Source organism: Clarias gariepinus, chromosome 14, assembly GCF_024256425.1.
Source record: "Clarias gariepinus isolate MV-2021 ecotype Netherlands chromosome 14, CGAR_prim_01v2, whole genome shotgun sequence".
Classification (NCBI taxonomy): Eukaryota; Metazoa; Chordata; class Actinopteri; order Siluriformes; family Clariidae; genus Clarias; species Clarias gariepinus.
Window position 1 is genome coordinate 9,523,789 of NC_071113.1, and position 19,832 is coordinate 9,543,620.

General features: G+C 40.7%; 1 protein-coding gene across 21 annotated transcripts in view; it reads right to left on the minus strand.

Annotated features, from left to right (window-relative positions):
• The window catches only part of ank3b (ankyrin 3b), a 179,088-nt gene that overhangs the window by 40,700 nt on the left and 118,556 nt on the right, over positions 1–19,832 (minus strand). For 14 of the 21 annotated variants that reach the window (XM_053511287.1, XM_053511296.1, XM_053511293.1 and 11 more), the window contains 13 exons: positions 19,156–19,254; positions 18,011–18,109; positions 17,324–17,422; positions 16,870–17,067; positions 12,167–12,265; positions 10,479–10,577; positions 6,941–7,138; positions 5,040–5,138; positions 2,477–2,575; positions 2,285–2,383; positions 1,234–1,329; positions 436–508; positions 191–250 (listed from right to left, as the gene is read on the minus strand). In XM_053511287.1, coding sequence (XP_053367262.1) covers positions 191–250; positions 436–508; positions 1,234–1,329; positions 2,285–2,383; positions 2,477–2,575; positions 5,040–5,138; positions 6,941–7,138; positions 10,479–10,577; positions 12,167–12,265; positions 16,870–17,067; positions 17,324–17,422; positions 18,011–18,109; positions 19,156–19,254 — 1,417 coding nt within the window. The remainder of the gene's footprint in view (positions 1–190; positions 251–435; positions 509–1,233; positions 1,330–2,284; positions 2,384–2,476; positions 2,576–5,039; positions 5,139–6,940; positions 7,139–10,478; positions 10,578–12,166; positions 12,266–16,869; positions 17,068–17,323; positions 17,423–18,010; positions 18,110–19,155; positions 19,255–19,832) is intronic. The other 7 variants (XM_053511300.1, XM_053511301.1, XM_053511299.1 and 4 more) reach the window with 1 other exon arrangement.

The following is a 19,832-nucleotide window of genomic DNA, read 5'->3' on the forward strand; positions in this document are numbered from 1 at the left end:
GAAATCTAATGTACAGTATGCAGCAGAGGAGCAAACACATGTTACTGTACATCAAGCAGAACTGCACCCAGCACTCATCTGAAGAAAAGCACGACGACAAAGAATTATAAAGTGAGTGAAGAAATGTAGGCGTTAGTTTAGAGCCAGGAGTGAAAAAGCAATAAAAACAGAAATAAAACAAAACAAATACCTTCTTCAACATCTGACATATAGTCCTCATTGAGCATTTCGGGTACATTGGCTCTACGAACTGCGTGATTCAAGCATGAAGTGTTAGGATGAACGTCCATGTGAGTGGATTAACAAAAATATATAAATATCTAAAGTAAAAAAGTGGCTTAGAAATAATGGAGTTAAAGCAAATGTAGTTCAATAACAAAAAGCATGTCAACAAAAAACGTCAATGTCGGATGATATGCATGGGACAGAATCTACCTTCATCGTCAGACATGTCGAGAACCTCGTTCATCGTTTCTGGAACATTTATCTTGTGCTTCTCGGTCACCGTCTGGGAAAAACAGAGAAGTGTTAGAAATAAAATCACCCTGCATGATTATGGGTTCAAATCCCAGAGAGCTAAAGACGACCTTGATCTGATCATGTCTATACAAGAGAGACGTTCTGCAGTACTTAAATATTAATTGTGTGCCAGTGGTGTAAAAGATGACAATCTCTTTATAATCCTTCTCATATTATACAGTATTATGAGCTGCGTTCAAGTCAAACCAGGACGTTAACAGAACACAGTTATGAGAGTAAAAACTCCCTTTATGATCCCGTAGTGCACTTAAACACTTATCCCAGTGGATGCCATCAAGGTAGAATGTTTCTTAGAGCCATGATCAGACTGCCTGCTTCACGTTTGAAACGCTGGCCTCCCAGGAACTCCTTTAATGGCCCAAACAGGTGAGAATGACTTGGAGCAATAACTCCCAGCTGAGTTCCTGTAATGTGTGGTTGGTGTCTGTGAATGATCGTATACACAATTCCCACAGACAGATGCGTATTTTCCACAAGTTGGGCTGCAAACCACCTACGTCGGGTACAGAGTACGTAGGCCTTCGTTAAAACAGTTGCACCATTCAAATGTTTTACTTCAGCTAAGTGTCTCGTCGTCGTACCGTGATTAAAGTCTTCAGATTGACTTGAGTCCTGGTTTGATTTGAACGTAACTCAAGATTTTTGGCATTTGGAAAGAGAAGCACTTCATGTGTGTAATGCATAAAGGCTCACCATGGTGGTCAGCGTCTCTTCTGTCACAACCTTGAGAGTGTCCACTACTGAGATGTAGCCCAGCCGCCTGGCAATGGACAGCGCTGTGTTTCCATTCTGGACACAAATGAAACCCAGTATCACATCATGTCAAACCCGAATATACTGCACGAGCAAGGAAATCTCCCTAAACCAAATATTAAGCACATTATATATTAATAATATTACATAAGATATAATTGTTCTCCTGCCTATAATTGTCTATTTCTGTAAATGAGACATAACAGTTAATAGTTAAGGAAGGAGTCTCCAGTGTTAGTGCTGTGCTTTGTAAATGCAAGTCTGCCATGTAAAAGATTTTGCACTTTCAGATTCCTTAATAAAATGATTAGATTATTTTATTAATCCGCCTAATGAAGAAAAAATTATGTATGAAATAAAAAGGGATTTATTCATGGACATGCCAGAACCTTAAATAAATTAACAGTATGCGGATAAAAACATGGTGTGTATATAGTAAAGTCTTAGGCACCCTGTGTGTGGTTTTTTTTTTTTAGTTTTTTTCAGGAAAAACTTTGCTATGCATGTTTATTTTATGGCTACATTACAAAGTACAAAAAAATATCAGATTTCCAAACACTGTTATTCCAGGAAAGAAATATTGCAGCATATTACATAATAGATATCTTTTTAGATGAAAAAAAATTCTGGGATTTACAGAAAAAAGTCCTCAAAAGGACTGTGTCTGGTTTTGTAGGATGTTCAGTAAAACAGCACAATATAAATTTTAAGTAAAGGATCATTACAACAAGAATTGACTTTTTGTTTTCTTTAATTGCTGTTTAATGTAGAAACTGTTTGGCATGTGCCAAGACTTTTGCACAGTACTGTATATTCATATATAAACCTTAATACCCTAAAGGTAGAGTTTTAACAGACTGTGCATAGGTGTTACATCTTGTGTAAGACAGCTTTTGTAAAAATCTACCGATTGCTCGTGTTTCCTTTTCTTTTTCCTCTGTTCCTGCTAACACATGAATGCAGCACTATCTGCAGATCCACATCCACTCACCGCTGTAAGCTCATTGGGCGAGGCTCCGTGCTGCAGGAGGAGGTTAATGATGTGTGTGTGGCCTTGCTGCGCAGCCTGGTGCAGAGGAGTGTATCCATTCTGCACAACACACGGCAGACATTTTTATGTCACAGGCGATACGGATTACGAAATCTAATATCGTGGCTTTAAGCTGTCATCATCTGTAATTACCTTCGTTTTAGCGTTGACCTTAGCCTGGTTCTTCAGGAGGAAGTGCGCCATCTTTATGTTGCCATAGTGACAGGCGACATGCAGTGGAGTGTAGCCCATCTGCAGGCAGAGGGAGAGAGAGAGCGAGGGAGAGAGAAAGGAGAGAAACAGAGGGATGAAAGATTAGACCGTCGCTTAGTGATCCACTTCTCTCTCTGTATGCATTTTTCATACTGTGTCCTTCTTCTACATTACACCACTGCTTTACATGTTTAACAAGCAGATCGGATGTTTTATTATATCATATTAAGTGCTACTAAACTTGATAATTATGATGCGACAACAACTTATCAGGTACATTTGGCTACTAACACTACTCGCATTAGATATATTACTTTTTATTTCGTTTACTCGCTTTAGCACATCACATCTGTTATGCATTATTCATCAAAACTAAATAATGTAACTTGCGTGCTAAGAGGAAGGGGGCACCATAGGACCACAATTGACGTATTTGGATGAAGAGGCGTTTATAGAGCAGCCATGAGAATGACATGGTGGTGCCTGTATGTATGGCTTTTATTAATAATACTACTAATAAAAAAACAAAACGTAATCCCTGTCATTTAAATGCAAAATATTGCAGCGCAAATGTCCACGCTTCTGTGTTTTCAGTTCGATCCTGAGCTGCACATGTTCTCGTCCTGTGTTTGCATGGGTTTATTTTGGGTTTGTCAGTTTTCTCATTTTTTCCCACCTCGCAAAAAACATATGAACATATGATTCCAAATCCCCCCTGACCCTCACCAGGATGATGTAGTTACATAAGAATGAAAGAATGAGTGAATAAAAGAACTCTGCTAAATCTGATTTGTCTTAATTAGGCTTGGGCTTAATTTATTTATTTGTGTCCTGTATAATAAAATTTAAAAAGGACAAAATTTATTCATGATTTAATAAAATATATAATTTAGTCGAATGGACCTTGAAAAAAAGTGACAGTACGAGCTACGGCAGCAAATAGGCGCATAGTGTAAACAGACGTTCTTGGGGTCACTCACTCATTGTCTATACCACTCATGGGTGGCCTGGAGCCTAAGGCAATTTGGGAACTCTATTTAGCCCAATCTGCATGTCTTTGGACTGTGGGAGAAAACCGGAGTACCCGGAGGAAACCCACCAAGCACGGGGAGAACATGCAAACTCCATGCACACAGAGCAGAGGCAGGGAATCTAACCCTTGACCCTAGAGGTGCAAGGCGACCATGTTTTTTGGGATGATGTCAAACTAGCATGGCTGCGCGCAGCATCTGAAATAAACAAAGTAAAACTTCTTACCTTTAAATGCATTATACTGTACAATAAACCCTTGAATTGCAAGTAAATTGGTCTGCGAGTGTTTTGAAGCAAAATTTAAAAACACATTTTAACTCGATAAAAGAGCAAGACTTTGAAATACGAGTAGTACGTATACGCGTTGTCTGCCACGTGATCACAGCTGAGGCAATGGTTCTTCTCTCTCTCATGATTGTGGGTAACTATCTCCCATGCTCGGTCTCGGTGCGTGTGCGTTAATTGTATGGTCAACGTCCATGCGCGTGTATACTGTGTAGTATAACATTGTGACTACGTGTAAGAACGTAAAGCATTTTTTAAAAAAAGTTGTGTTTTGTCCAAGTGTAGTGACTAAAAAAAGGTCTGTAGCGGTGCAGGAGATCAATCTGTTTAACGGCAATGCAATGTCACATTCCTGCGAAATTGCACAAAAAGAAAAAGATTCCAGTTTGACTCTCTGTCAGAGAGCAGTGATTCCATTAGTGTGTGTGTGCATGTGTGTGTGTGTTAAAGTCCTCCTACTAATCTAATTTTCTATTCACTTTGATATATACGAGTGCTTTGGATTATAAGCATGCTTCTGGAACGAAGGTTTGCCTGTATCTACATACTGTATAATGATTAACTTTAGATTAGTCAACATACAGACATATTTATTTGTTAAATCTAAAACATTGACTATACATTTTAATGTTTGAAAAAGAACATAGACATCAATCATCTGAGTTGTTGCTAATAAAACAACAATATGCTTTAAATAACCTATCTATGTCTATCTATGTCTATCTCAAGTGTACTCTGAAGTGATATGTCTGACTGCAGGAGGTGTGAATTCATGTGGTTTTCTTTGTATTTGTGTAAACGTTTAAACAGCAGTCATGAATGTTTTGACTACTCTGATCTCACTTCACCTCATCTCTTATCCTCAGTGCTGTGTAAGGCATGTTTCCTTTCTTTCTCACTCTATCGGTGATCCTGTAAAGCTGTGTCACGCTGTGCGGATTGCTCAGAGTCAGTGTGTACTCGGTGCCGTGTGGAGTATCGATCGGCGTATGGGCTGCCAGACCAGCTTCCTCCCTCACTCCGACTGCACCCAGTGACCTTCAGCCACTCGTTATTCATACACCCCGCAGTAATGTGTGATGGCACGGTCGAACCAGGCGTGAGGCATGTACTGTACTTCATATTAGCACTGCTGTCTAGAGGTCAGAAAGCTGCACTGGTGGAAAAGTCCTGTAGTGTACTGTACCTTGGTGTCGGGGTCCACAGTGGCACCCTGGTTCACCAACACTTCGGCTACATTCACTTTGTCCTCCTGGGCCACCAGGTGAAGAGGAGTCAGGCCACTCTTAAACACACAAGCACAACAAGTGTAGATGAGCACACAATAATAATAATAATCATAATAATAATCATAATCATAATCATTATAATAAAAAGAAGAAGAAGACAACATAAAGAGAAAGAGAAGAAGATGAAAAAAGGAAAGAGAGAATGGTGAGAGAAAGAAGAAAATGAAAAAAAAAGAGTATAAGAGATGAAAAAAAATTAAGGAAAGACAATGAGAAAAATTAGTAGAATAAGTAAAAAAATAAAATAGAGAAAAAGAAAAGGGTGAACAAGGAGAGAAAAAAGAACAATGAGAAAAATGGATTAATTCCTTAAAAAGGAACAATTAGAAGAAAGAAAAGGACAGGACAAAAGGAAGGACAAAAGAAAGTAATAAAGTAGAACAAGGAAAGAAATAAGAACAAGGAGGGAAAAGATGAAGAAGAACAAGAAGAAAAGGTAGAATTACAAGAAAAAAGAAGCACAACAAAAAGGGAAAGGAGAACAAGAAACAAGAAAACAAGGTGAAAATAAAAGAACAAGGTGGAAAAGAAAGAAATAGAAGAAAGAAAACAAGAAGAATGAGAAAGGAAATAAAAGGGAAAAAATGGAAGAAATCCAAGAAGAGCTCGAATAAGGAGAAGGAGAGAGATTAAAAATAAAATTACGTAAAAAAAGACAAATAAGAAAAGGAGTAGTCAAAGCAGATGAAGAGGATCGAGAAAAAGAACAGAAATAAAGCTTATTATAAAATAATACATAGAAGAATACATTTACAAAGGACAATAGCTACAGTTAGATAAGGAGGTTTGATCATTTGTGAAAAAAACCCTGACTAACACCACTCATCAGTGTGTCACCTTTTTTTTCTATTTCTTGTCTTTCGATGAAATATTAAGAGAAAATCAGTAAATGAATCCTAAGATCATGAATAAGATCCATAATTCTGCTCTTTTCTCATGACATCACTCCTATTTATCACCTCTCATCTGCTGTCCTGCTCTCCTCTGGTCACAGCTGGATCTCTTATGAAGCTCTGTGTACTTGGTGCACATCTGCTGTGTAGGCAGCACGCTTACTCGTCACTCTCAGCTAGAGTTAATTAAACGTTCTCCGGCGGCTTTGCCCTGGATTTGAGTTCCGCGTCAAGCTTTGTTGTTCTTGAATATATAGTATGCGGTGTATCGATCAGTTTCAATTCCGTTTTATTAAACAGCTGGAAGAACAAGCTGGGAAACGAGCAACTGCCATGGAGTTAGTCTTTTTAGTCCACTTTTTAAATGTAAATGATAAAATGTCACCTTGACAGAAGTACATGAGTAGTGCATGGAATCTTTTCTAGATTTTTCGCACTCACATACAGAATATAGGCCAACATACTGTACAGTACGAGGGTCATCTGAGTCGAAATTGGACTTTTAAAATCGTGAAATTTCTCATGAATGAAGGCGTAAAAACCTAGAGCTATTTACAGAAAACTGTAAATTAAAGAGTTAAAGAGTATAACTGGTGGTTATACTCTTAGCCGCAGTAAAACATCTGACTGGTGCAAATATTTAAAAGAAGTTCAGACGTCCGTGAATGACATCCCAGGGCCAAGGTGGCTCGGAGCCCACTGCAGTCGTTCAAATGAAATTTAAGCGAATGGAATAGAGAAATAAAGGTACAGTAGTTTTACACTCAGAGGAAAAAGGTGATGTTGATTTTAAACACCTGCACATAACTTGACTGAGTTCAGAAACCCTATACGTATGTAAATATGGGTGAATAATAATCTTCTATATTAATCTATATTTGTTGTTAGTAAACATTCAGACATACCTTGTTGCCCATATTGATGGTGGCATCACGTGCAAGCAGCAGGGTGACCATGTCCACGTTACCCTCCTGGGCAGCGAGGTGAAGTGGACTGATGCCCTGTCGAGTGACGGCGTTGGTATCGGCGCCATATTCCAGCAGCGTGGTGGCAATCTCCATCTGATTCTTCTTGGCAGCTATGTGTAGAGGAGTGTAGCCATTCTGAAAGGAAATAGGATGTGCAAATAGGACAGGGTAATAAGGACCAGGCCAAATTCAAAAATTATGAATTTAACACAGAATTTAAAATGATGGAGATTCTTGTAAACTTGTTGAGAAATAGATTTTTTTTTTTTTTTAAAGTCAAGTTTCGATTCTGTACAACGTGCAACAGAGAAATAATTTCCCGTTTTGCTCCTCAGTACGACTGTAAAACCTCAAGCAGGGAAACTGTCGCCGCAGTCACCCGCAGATTTATGGGGTTTCCAAAACAACTAGCCAGTCCTGCTCATTGAAAGCCGACATCATACGTGTCAGACGATGCCATAGGGCTGGGAAAGACGGGGGAAGGTGGGGGGGGGATGTCGAGGTTTGGAAAAAGAGCAGTTTCCTGAATGTCACTGAATGGGATTGCCAGCAGCAGCGGTGATGTAATGGCAGGAGTCTGTGGCCAAGACCAAAACAGCTTTCTCCACACTACAGCTGAAAGCTGCAAGAACAGCAGATTGAACCGAAAGAGTCTCAAACGTAGAGCGTTTTTGAATGAATTGTAATAGGGGACTTTCCTGTGCAGGCTTAGGGGCCGTTCAGGCAAAGTCATGGTTCACACCTTCATACTGTACATTCAAAAATGTTCCTAATGACTTCTTAACCTCTTTAAGTCATTAATTGATTTAAAAAATGTTAACAACAATATTTTCTCAATCATATGGCAACATGTTCAGCAACCTCACTCAGCTTTCATTAAGGTATCATTGCACCTAGTGGTCAAAAAGTGCGACAAGCACTCATAGTCATGCATATGGGCAAGCTTTAATTTCTGCCCCATGCTTAGTCTATGATAATGATCAGTGTTGAAAACAATGGAGTGACAATGACAGTTAATGAATTATCCAGGTTGCCAGGTCTATTTTAAGACAATCAAGTTACTTAAATAACATATTTTATTACTGAAATCAATGTAATTTCAACTATCTCTGACATACAGTACTGTGCAAAAGTCTTGATCCATACCTCATTTGATCGGGTTAAATTTATTTCTATACAAGAAATGGGAACAGATGTTTTACTGTGACGGGCTGCAAAATCAGTTGTTTATGTAACAACTTCAGCAGCAACCTCATTTCCCCTCTCGTCCGTTTAAACCATTTAACATTCTGCATCACCAGTATACCAATCCCAGGCCTGATCATCTGTCATCATCTGCACCCGTTTCTCACTGGTTCCTGCCTTAAGTTAAGACTTTTTATGCTCGAATAATTCACATGTCACTGTGTGGCTTAACAAACAAACAACATTCATCTGAATCTGGTAGGGAACAGAGACTGAACTGCAAATAAAAATGTCCTTCAGGGAGAATGAAAAACTATTCCTAACGACTACAATAAAAAACAAGAACGTATTCCCCTATCAAAGCAAAATATAGAAATAAAGAAATGAGTGTGAGTCAGGACCTCAGCACAGTACTGTATGATGAAGGCAGAACGTTTTCTAATGCAAGACATGTTGAAAAGAGGAGTTCTCTCTGCTTCATGGGTTTCCTTTGCCCACTTGAATTTCCTCCCACAGACCAAAAACCTACATTGTAATTTTACTGGAGTTTCTCCAGTAGATTGCTTGTATTGTGTAGTTGGGTGTGTAAAAGTGTGTACTTGTGCCCTTGCATTGGTTTGTGAACCCATCTAAGGTATACCAGAGCTTAAGTGTCCCCAAGTGTCCTGAAATAGCCTTCCAGTTAACGTTTGGGACTCAACCAGATCAATCCCCCAGACCGGCAACTTTACCTAAGACAAATTAATTCACTGAAATGCTTGGCTAAATAAATAGGTTTTTAGCCTAGACTCAGACACAGTCTCAGTGTTTATATCTAGGCATGAAAAGGCGTATTTATTTAGTCAAGCATTTTTGTGAATAGATTTGTCCGATCTGGGGGACTCTTGGACAGAGTATTATGGTGATCTGGTATGTTTAGATGCTGTCTTCCCCACTCTCTTTGATCACTTAGGTTTGTTGATGGTGGAGTGACTGGTTGCTTTTCTTCCCAGAGCGCCCTCATGTCTGCGTTTCCTTCTGGCCCACACTTTTAGTTATTCTGTCTTAATTAGTCCTGCCGGCGTCCCTGCTTGCACACTGGACTAAGTAAACATTCACCTTATACAGTACATTATGTGACTGTGGCCATACCTATCTGTTACTGTATGTCTCCTTCTCTTCTCTATTCTCTCTCCCTACCTCTCTCTGTTGAGCCACACATGCCACTCCTACAGTAAGCTACCAGAGATCCAGACCCCCTCTGCCCTCTGAACCTGTCTGACTCGTCCTGGTGCCCAGCTTCTGGTTGGAGCTCTTGCCTTGGAGATGGAGGCTCCGTATGGACTGCGTGTGTTGACTGTTAACATTCAGTATGACTGCCAATTAGTTCCTGGTGATGGTGATGGGTTCTCTGTTCAGTCTGGTTCCTTTCAAGGTTTCTTGCTCAACAGGGACAATCTAATCCTTCTGATTCATACATATTTTCTCACATATTTAATACTCATTTAAATAATTCTCTTTTATTTCTGTTAAGCTGCTTTGCGACAGTGACCATTGTTTAAAAAGCTGTACAAATAAAATGTAATTAAATTCAATTGGATGGGGTCCAGGGCCCTGGCAACCCTACACAGGAGTGGTATAGATCACAGATGGACAGACATATGGATGGAAAATGGATGTATTGAGACTGGGAAAGTTGAATTATGGTGTGAATAATTTATGCACATCAGAATTGCATGTGAAATACTGGTTTCCAACTCAAAGGCCTAGTTAGGGATGGGCAGGTCCAGAGAACGTAAAAATTAGTGAGGCTTGGGTCTAGTTAATTAGTTACGACTACATATTATGTGCAAGACTCACAATACCCCATACATATTATTTTCCAGCTGAGTCAAATGAGGTTAAATTAAAAGATCCAGAACATCTTGCTACAGATGGGCCAATACTCCAACCAAGTGCCTCTAATTGGTACAGCATGCTGGTTTCCTAACAGGCTGTGACCGGGTCTTTGAAGGCTTTCCGAAGGGCAGATTGTTTGTTACTGGGATCACGAGGCAACAGAGATAATTATCAGGAGCTACAGTATGTGAAGAACCTGGAGCTCACCCACATCAGCAATGTCCGAAAGGGGTGTTAACGAGGACACATACTTTAGAGACTGGTGTTTGGACTGTAAGTTACATGATGGAAAAAGAAAGGAATGTAGCCTGGAAGTGGGATTAGGCTGTGGAGGATTTATAGGGAGTGAAACTTATTATATAGTGTATGCAGCAACGTGTGCATGTGTGTGTGTGTTTGTGTAGATCAGTACCTTGGCAGCTGCATGGGGTGAGGCCCCCTGGTCCAGGAGAAGAAGTGCCACTTTCTGGTTATCGTAGTGCGCAGCTACATGCAGTGGAGTTAGTCCGCTCTACAAACACCCCATATACATCCACAGTGAGATTATGGGATAAAAATGCACCATGGGCAGATTTGCAAAACTATGGTAAAGCTCAGAGTCTTTAAAGCCACACTTGTATATTGTACACTTTTGTGTGTAGGCTTGTATGGGAATTGTCCTAGAGCGCTTGTTCTTGCTTTTCTAAAAAAATTCGGGCTTGTGGATATCGTAAATGCTTTTCAAAACATACATTAGACCTCATCTTTATCTGACATACATCAGTAATGGACTGTCAACTTTGGGCATAATGAGCCATATTCAAGTTCAAATGTCGATGTTTTATGGTAAAGCCGAGAACTTGCTGTTAGCCCCAAAAACGTGGCGTAGAAAATATGGACTGAAGATGGGATTTGTGGTTGTTTTTTGATGTGAAATGTAATAAGATGTGACACAAATGCACGAGAGAAGCGAAAATAATAACTGACACATACGTGACTAATTGACTCGTGAATGAGACGATGGCGAGCTGCCATCATGTTGCTGCATGGATAGTGTGCCGAGTAATTCTCACATTAGTCGCTGCATTTTTTTGGTTGCGTAAGTCATAACGTTCATCTGAGTTAACCCTGAATATGGCCCGATCTCACAACTCTTCAGTTACGGTAACACTATAAATTAGCATTATGAGCAAATATGAGCTGTGTTTAAGTCAAAGTGGGACCCTTGATTGCGCAGGATAACAGAACAAAGTTATGAAAGTAAAAAATTGTCTACAGTATACAGTATAATCCCCTGTTACACTCATGCACTTATCCCAGTGTTTCACCAGTGCTTGGATACGTTATCAAGGTCGAACGTTTTCTCAGTATGTCAGCACCTTGCCTGCTTTAAGGCTGAAACGCTTACCTCCTAGGAACTCCTTTGGCAGCCCTTTCTTTTCATTGAGTAAACGACCTTATTTGATCACCAAAGCTTTCGGTTTTTGCAGGACAATGCAGGAATTGAACGGCTGATCTTTGAAAATCGATGGAAAACCTGGCACCATCATGTTACATATTTGGACCTTTAAAGGAATTCCTGGGAGGCTAGCGCTTTAGACGTGAAACAGTCAGTCTGAGAATGGCGCTGGCAAAATAAGAAAACGTTCTACCTTGTTTGGTGGCCAAGCACTAGTGAAACTCTGAGATAAGTGCGTTAATAACGGGGGTTTTCAACTCATAGATGTTCTGTTATTGTGCAGAATCAAATGTCCTGGTTTAATTTGAACGTGCCTTGTATAAAAATACTTATTGTTAAATCTATGTTCCAAAGCGAGAAACATTAACAGTCTTATTAGAGTGCACGGCAGGCAGATATAAACTTTCTCCACTGATTTACATGATAGAATGAAAGGCTGAAGAGAACTGATGAGCATTTTCCCTTCTCTGAACTAGCAGTTCTTAGAAATCAGGCTATTGTTTGGCAAAATTACAAAAAAAAGAAAGAAATAGGGAGAAGCTCAGGATCATTTCTGGCTCAAGGCGTGCATATTTTTTTACCGCGGTCATGTTTCTGTCCTAACAGCTATGACACAATCCTGTAAGAAAGGATATAGTTATCATGAACCTTTTAGACATTACCTTTCCTGATGCATCCGGAGGGGCTCTCTTCTGCAGCAGGAGGTTGGCCACCTCGATTTTACCATATTTAGCTGCCACGTGTAGTGGTGTAAATCCCTTCTGAAAAAGGAAAACAATTAAAATGCCATTTTAGCAGCATGTATTAAAAGCGCACGCAAGAGAGTCAGAGTGGACATGATGCTCAGACAGAATCGGTCCTGCTTGTGCAAATGGACAGACTGGAAAGTGGCGGTTTGAAAAAGATTGCGACAGTACACTTCTTCTTGTTGTTATTGTTTTTTTTTTAATTTTTTTAACTTTCTTCCATTCGAAAAAGAAAATTGTGATCCTGGTTGCACAATATCCTGTTGGGTAATCGTCACAGTTTCCTTCTGATGCCAGTCATGAAGAAATAGTGTAACAGATCCCTAAGAAAAAAGCAAAAAAAGCCAAATAACATTCGAATGTTGAAACATTTCCTATGCTTCAAGATATCCATACTGTACATCCGAACGTTGCCTGATATATTACTGATAAGATCGTTCTCAACAATAACACACACACACACACAAAGGTTTGACTAATTTTTTGGTGTGTGTTTAATCAGTGATGAAAAGCTGCCTTTGATCCGAGCAGCACAGTGAAGACCAAATAGTGTTGTGTGCTTACACACGATAATCTCCAACAACAATCACAATGACTGTACCTTTGCACATGTTCCCATTCATAACCCACACACTGTCTTTGACTTCATGCCTGGATTTGGTTATTTTCTCATACAGTGCTGTTCAGTGAGGCTCTCTGTTCGAGAGGGTGACTGATGTAACTCAAGGTCACGGCCCTGGCAAGTAAGATCAGTCAAGCTTTTCCCTCTCAGCAGATTCCCACGCTGTAATACTTGGTAGCTTTTCAGCAGCCATGTTGGCCTAGGGTTGTTCGGAGCTGAACCTCATGATGTCATTCGTCAGATCGAGAGGGACAGAATGGCATGGTATAGAGAAACACATCCCTGATTTAATGTTTCTTAAATTTTGGCAAATGCACATTCTTAAAGGTTTAATGAGAAAATGTAATCCAGCATTGATTACAAATGATAGGATATGATCAGTAGCACGCACGTGTAAGATAACCCGGATTATACTAGTTCTTTTTTTATCTGGCATACTTAGAAATAAAAGAGGACGAGGTTTACTTTTGAAGAATGTTGCTTACAAGGGACGTTCATGAAATTCGTATTATTATATTAAAAAAAGGGAAATATTTGTACAGAAATTAGTATGTTCATGAACAGTGTTGGGGGATGTTACTATTTAAAATAACTAATTACAATACAAAATTACTGTCATTAAAAAGTAATCAGTTACATTATAGTGTTACCTTCTGATGAAAGTAACTACTTTAAGTACTTTTTCATTGCAGAAAATGAAAACTCCTTTGTGATTCCTCATGCATGTTGTTTTGGTCAAGACCTTTATGATTATTCTACCATCATCACTCAGCGAAGTTTGGCCCATAATCTGTTAACTACTAACAGGAGGGATAACAGAGGGGGGGCGGGTTATCGGGGAAGGGGGCGGGGCTTATAGGACGACTTTCTCACACACACACACACACACTAATGGAAACCGCAGCCTAGATCACGGATTATATAAATTGTCTAAATAACGGATTTCATTTTTGAAAATATAACTAAATAACTGAGTACTTAAATGGCGTACTTTAACACTTTGTTAGATTCAACACCGTTCATGAACATTTATTTTTGTTGAAAAAACCCGCGGTATAGTTCCGCACAATGTCGCTAGAGAGTCGAAACTAAAAAGGCGCACCCGGTTGACTTGGGGGCGACTTGGGGTACGCAATTCTGCCTCAACACTCCCCTGACCACGCACCCAGTGACTTCTTGCTCTTCCACCACTTTAAGAAACCACTTTAAGAATCCACTTTGCAGCAGGCGTTTTAAACATAACGACGAGGTGGTACTTTTCCTCAAGAGCCAAAAAAAAGCTCATCCATCGTTTGGAGAGAAGTGTGTCGCATTAGTTGGAAAATATGTAGAGAAGAACTAAGCTCATGACCAAGGCTCGTTTCCGTTTTCATTATTTTTTCTTAGCAATAATAAGAATTTTATGACCGCCCCTCATATGGTGGCGTGATGTTCAACTACTATGTTTTTCGAATGATTTTCCAATAAAACCACATCAAACTGCCTTTATTTCTCGGCTTGCCAAAGCAAGCACTTTTTTTTATTGACTCCAAGATTATATGCTGCTTTCTTTCTGTTTATAGCTGTGCTCAATCCACAAAATGAGTTTCTAAGTGATAAAGCAGCTATACACAGACATTCCCTCTTCTTTTTGTCTGCCTGCTGATACTGGAGACTCCTTCTATACAAAACAAAAGCTATGTACTGCCGAACAAGTAGGCGTGAGCTTCATCAGAAGGAAACAGAAGTCTGTTGAAACATATTTGAACAGGATGTATTGGACTTCTCACTAACATCAGTGAGTTGAAATGCCACGCCCGGTCTTCGAAGAAATCTCATGCTAGCTCGGAAAGATTTTCACCAGAGCTTCACATGTCCCAGATTACAGTATGTGCTTGCTTTGACTTTATCTATGCCTGGTAGATATGTAGCGTTAATGTAGAATCTATCACAGGTTTTGTGATGTGTTGACATAACCAGCCATAGAGAGAACACACACACGATCATTCGACAGATGTTTCAAGCTGTGTGTCATGAGTTCGCCAAGGGGTCATGTTCTCACACAACCAGAATACAAATACAAATACAAAGCTCTGTGCTGAACATAACGTGTAATAAATGCGCTAGTGGAAAAACACACCCAGTGACAGTCCCGACAAATCCATCAGTCGGGTTATATACAGTAACACACCAGCATGTCAAACACCATCAGCTCAGTACAGTACAGTACAGCTTACATCAGTTCTACATATTAAATAAAATGAAATGATGTAGATTAAATTAAAGACGTACTGTGACAGGCGACAACATGCCTAAAGATACAATTTTTAAAAATTGCTTGCTCGACCTCAGCAGCAACCTCATTTCCCCTCTCGTCTGGTGATGGTTCTAACCACTCGTAGTTTAGGATCACCAGTATACTAATGACCATCCTGATTATCTGTGTCTCACTGGTTCATGCATTAAGTTGGATTTTTGAATGATTTATAGGTCCTCTGAAATCGCTCAGGTACAGGGTCCGGACTGAAAATAAGAAGCCTGGGGAACTATTCCGCAAGACTGCATTAAAAATACAAGAAAGAATTTCCCTTTGAAAGCAAAATATGAAGAAATTTGACTCAGACATTATACTGTGTGTAAATATATGCTTAGTTGCCCGTACGGATGATTCGCCTCGTCTTTCCTAGCGGGACGGAACCCGTGAGCGCTAGTCAGCAAAAAATGGCTGACGCAGCCCGATTTGTTAATGAAATGGGAAAATTTCTTCATACCCACACACTACGCTTTTAATCCAGCCAACAAAAATGACTAAAAATATGTGTTTGGCTTGTTTTTTTTGCACGGGTTGGCATGACAACAGAGAAATCTCTTCAGTTGGAACTGATGAATGAATAACAAGGAGGTCCTGCTAGCCGGGGACGATCCAGACGTGCTGAAAGCCCGGTGGAAACTTTGCTCAGGAAATGTGCGTGTATGTGCCTCCCACATGGCACAGCTGCTTCAGGCCAGTTACAGTGCAGAACAGTGCCAACCACCTCCAGAGACCTGTAGCAGCCCATGACTCACACACACACACACACACACACATGGTGCTGTACTGCAGAGGCTAGGCGAACTGCAGAATTATCTACATAAACCAATGCAACACGTACTGTGTTTAAGTTTAAATGGATGCGGTTTTAACTAAAACTTGATCCGATGTCACAACTCTGTTTGATCCTAGGAAAGAACTCTTTTCAGGGGTTTTTATGGCGATTACATCAGCCACAACATAAACACCACTTGAGGATCATGAGCAGGCTCATCTATGCCTGTGGGAAGCAAAGACTAGTCTTGTCCGATCTGACAGAAAAGCACAAAAAGTTGCTAAAAACAATGTCCAAGCATTCATGGGAGGTTTATGTCAATACTGTATGTCTGATGCATGGAGGCCCCGCCTTCTAACCTACAGCACTAAGGATCTGCCGCTAATTACCTGATGCCAAATACCACAGCACACCTTTAGAGGGATTGTGGATTCATGGCTCAGGGGTTAAAAGGTGTTTTGGTGGCGCAAGGGAACAAAAATCCTGGGTGGTTTTAATGTTATGGCTGATTTGTTTAATAGAAATAACAGTTAAGCAAGTAATAGTGGGCATCAGTGGCAGGTTTCTGGCGTACCATGCAGGAAGCCCGGGTTTCCCAGCCAATACCCAAACCCCAGCCACTGGCCGCAGTGCCGGTCCCAAGCCCGAAAAAAATAGGAGGGTTGTGTCAGGAAGGGCATCTGGCGTAAAACCAGTGCCAAGTTGCATTGTATTATCACAGTGGACTAACTTTCTTTTAGTGGTTAAGGCATTGAATGACGGTTCAGAAGATCCCAGGTTCAAATCTCAGCATCAAGTTGCCACTGTTGTTGGACTCAATCGGTTAAGGCTTGGTTACTACCCAGAAGGTCAGGGGTTCAAACCCCAGAATCCCCAAGTTGCCACTGTTTAGCCTTCGAGCAAGTGAAACCATCCTTGTGTGTGTGACAGACCTTGGTGGTGATGCTCAGCGAAGCGCCCTGGTCCAGCAGTATAGAAGCCACGTCTTTGTGGCCCTCGCGGGCTGCCAGGTGCAGTGGTGTGTATCCAGACGTGGTGGTGGAATCGGGCGCGGCTCCGTGCTGCAACAGCAGCTGCACGATATCGGGCTTCCCCAGACGACTGGCGATATGCAGCGGAGTCTGATCATCCTACACACACACACACACATAGAGAGATACACGTGTTGCTTTCACAAAGGCACAAAAGTTAAGCACGTAATTCTTCTCTCTATATTAAAACTTAAATGCTTCCTGTTGGGAGGTAGAGCGTTCCAGCCTGCTTATGTTTTGATTTGTATTTAACTAAAATGACTGTATCGAATCTACATATTATAGCGCGGTTACACACAGTTATGTTTACTTTAAAAGCTGTCAGTGGTGACTTAACACCATTTAGCAATCCTACCTTGGACTTGGCATCGACGTGAGTTCCGTTCTGCACCAGGTATTTCACTACACCCGTCTGTCCAGCCCTGGCAGCCATGTGGAGCGCCGTCTCTCCTCTCTACAACACACACACAACACACAACACACACACCAAAGACTTAACACGTACTGGGAAAAGAAACCTCTGCAGCAGGACACTAAGCCTTTGTCTCTGTGTGTGTGTGTGTGCCCATGTGCTCGTCTGTGTAGCCTATTAGCTAAAACCAGCCCCCTTTTCTTTCCAACTGCTGCTACATGCACGACCCAAAGCAAACTTCTGTCTGAGAGAGGAGGAGGAGGATGGGGGGGAGGATGGGGATGGACAGTCGCACATGATTACAGTCTGCCTGTTGGACTGGGACTATAATTACAGAAGTGTTAGAAGCCCAGACCTGTGCTCACAGACCCCTGTTTAGGCACCAAAAAAATCAAACAAGACTGTTATTACCCTAAAAGAGTTTATAGAATCAGGACATTCAAAAAAAAAAAAAAAAAAAAAAACAGGGCAATGACAGGTTGGAGACAGGAGCTACACACCTCTCACGGGACAGAATTATTTCCATTGTTTTGCTTTAGCATTATCAGGGTTTTTTTTTGTTGTTGAGAGATTAGTGTGCATTGCCCGACTGTGACACAACAAATGCGGGGCCCGTGTTCCAGTACTCACCACGTTGGTTGTGTTTGGCGACGCACCGTGATTCATCAACTGGGAAACGATGTTTTCGTGCCCCATGAAAGCGGCCACGTGAATCGGCGTGAGTCCAGACTGGCAGATAAACCGCAGAGGGAGAGAGGATTAGAGATTTCACCACTGTAGGTCCGGGAAATGATATGAGCTCATTGCTTAGATAAAACACTGGGTTCAAGAAGGAAAGCATGAGAATGAGAGAGAATGACGTGCTAGAAAAACATGCACAGAGATGTCTTACAGTGCAAAAAAACAAAAAAGAAACAAAAAAACTCCCTTATACTCTTAACACAAAGTTTGCAAACACATCCCAAATAATCTGTTGTGTTGAGAAGTGTTGAGTCTTCCCATCCACAGACCTAAATGAGCTAGTTAACAACTGCATCTGACATCAATAGATATTTTTCTTTGATCTTTTTTAACATTGTGCTTTAGGTTACACTATGGCCTGGTTTTGCCTTTTATCTTCTCAAAACAAAATACTTGTTTTTATAATTTGAATCCTTTGTTTGTCACGTATACATTGCAGTAGGGTAAAATGCATTTCTCATACAGAAAGCGGAGATCAGAGCGCATGATACGGCACCATCGGAGACGACCGGATTGAGGGCCTCGTTTAAGGGCCCAACAGTGCCAAATCGGAAGAACTGGGGTTTAAACCCTTGGCCTGGATCCTTATGCTCCTGATTTAACACTGGAATAAATAATGATAAACTATAATCAATAATACGGTAAAGGAGAGGAGGAGGAGGCGTCTCCAGTGTGAGTGGTTCTAGTAAAGGTGTAACTCCAGAGAACTTGTGCTTTCTGGTTTCTCGGATAAACTGAGGAAATCTGCATTTTCTTGTCTTATTATCTTCAAGAAAAGAGGAAATGCCTGTTTATAGCTGTTATAACATAAGTGCTTACAGGAAATAGCTTGCTTTCTTTCTTTTTTTTTTTGACATGCACAACATTAAAACCGCAAAAAAGATAACTTTACATCCTAGCCGTTTGAACAACCACAATCCTAAATTTGAGAAGCATGGATTATAATAGTGAAGCATTGCATGTCTAATAGGTATGAAGCAAAAACTAGCTGACCACACACACACACACACACACACACATTCCCTGCCTCTCACCTCCGTCACCGCCTGTATAGACGCTCCGTGCTTCAGCAGCAACTCCATCACTTTGATCCTGTTCTTCTTGCAGGCGATGTGAAGAGGCGTGAAACCATTCTACAAAGCAGAAGCGACAGTCAGGCCAACGTCTCCTTCAGTACAGAGCGGGAAAGACACAACCCTCTGTCCCTCAAGCATCCAGCCTTCAGACACGCCACACATAAATGCGAAGCTGTGTTTCACACAAAAGCTGCCCCCCTTTTACTGTTGCAAGTTTTGCCAAACTCTCATTTCTACAGTTTCCTTTTCAGTTCGTTCCCTTTCTCCGCTTACAGTGGGCTTCGACGGCACACCCATTCTTTTCCAATTACTTAAGAGCATGACAGCATGCTCGCAACCCTCAGCCAAGAGTGTGTGTGTGTGTGTGTGTTTATAGCAGTGTGTGTTTTACAGATTTCCATGGTGCTGCTCAGAAATAAAGCATACCCGGAGTATCGGGTTTGTCCTTATGAAAACTTTAAAAATCCGTTAGATTTCAATGATAAGCTTGAGCAATAAAGCGTACGTTCATCTGGGAAATGAATAGACGTGAACAAAGTGGAGAGGCCAAATCTAAAATGATAACGTACAACTACTTGATCTCATCTTAAACTAATATTTTACATCGCTAAGGTGCTGATTTATACTTCCCTAAG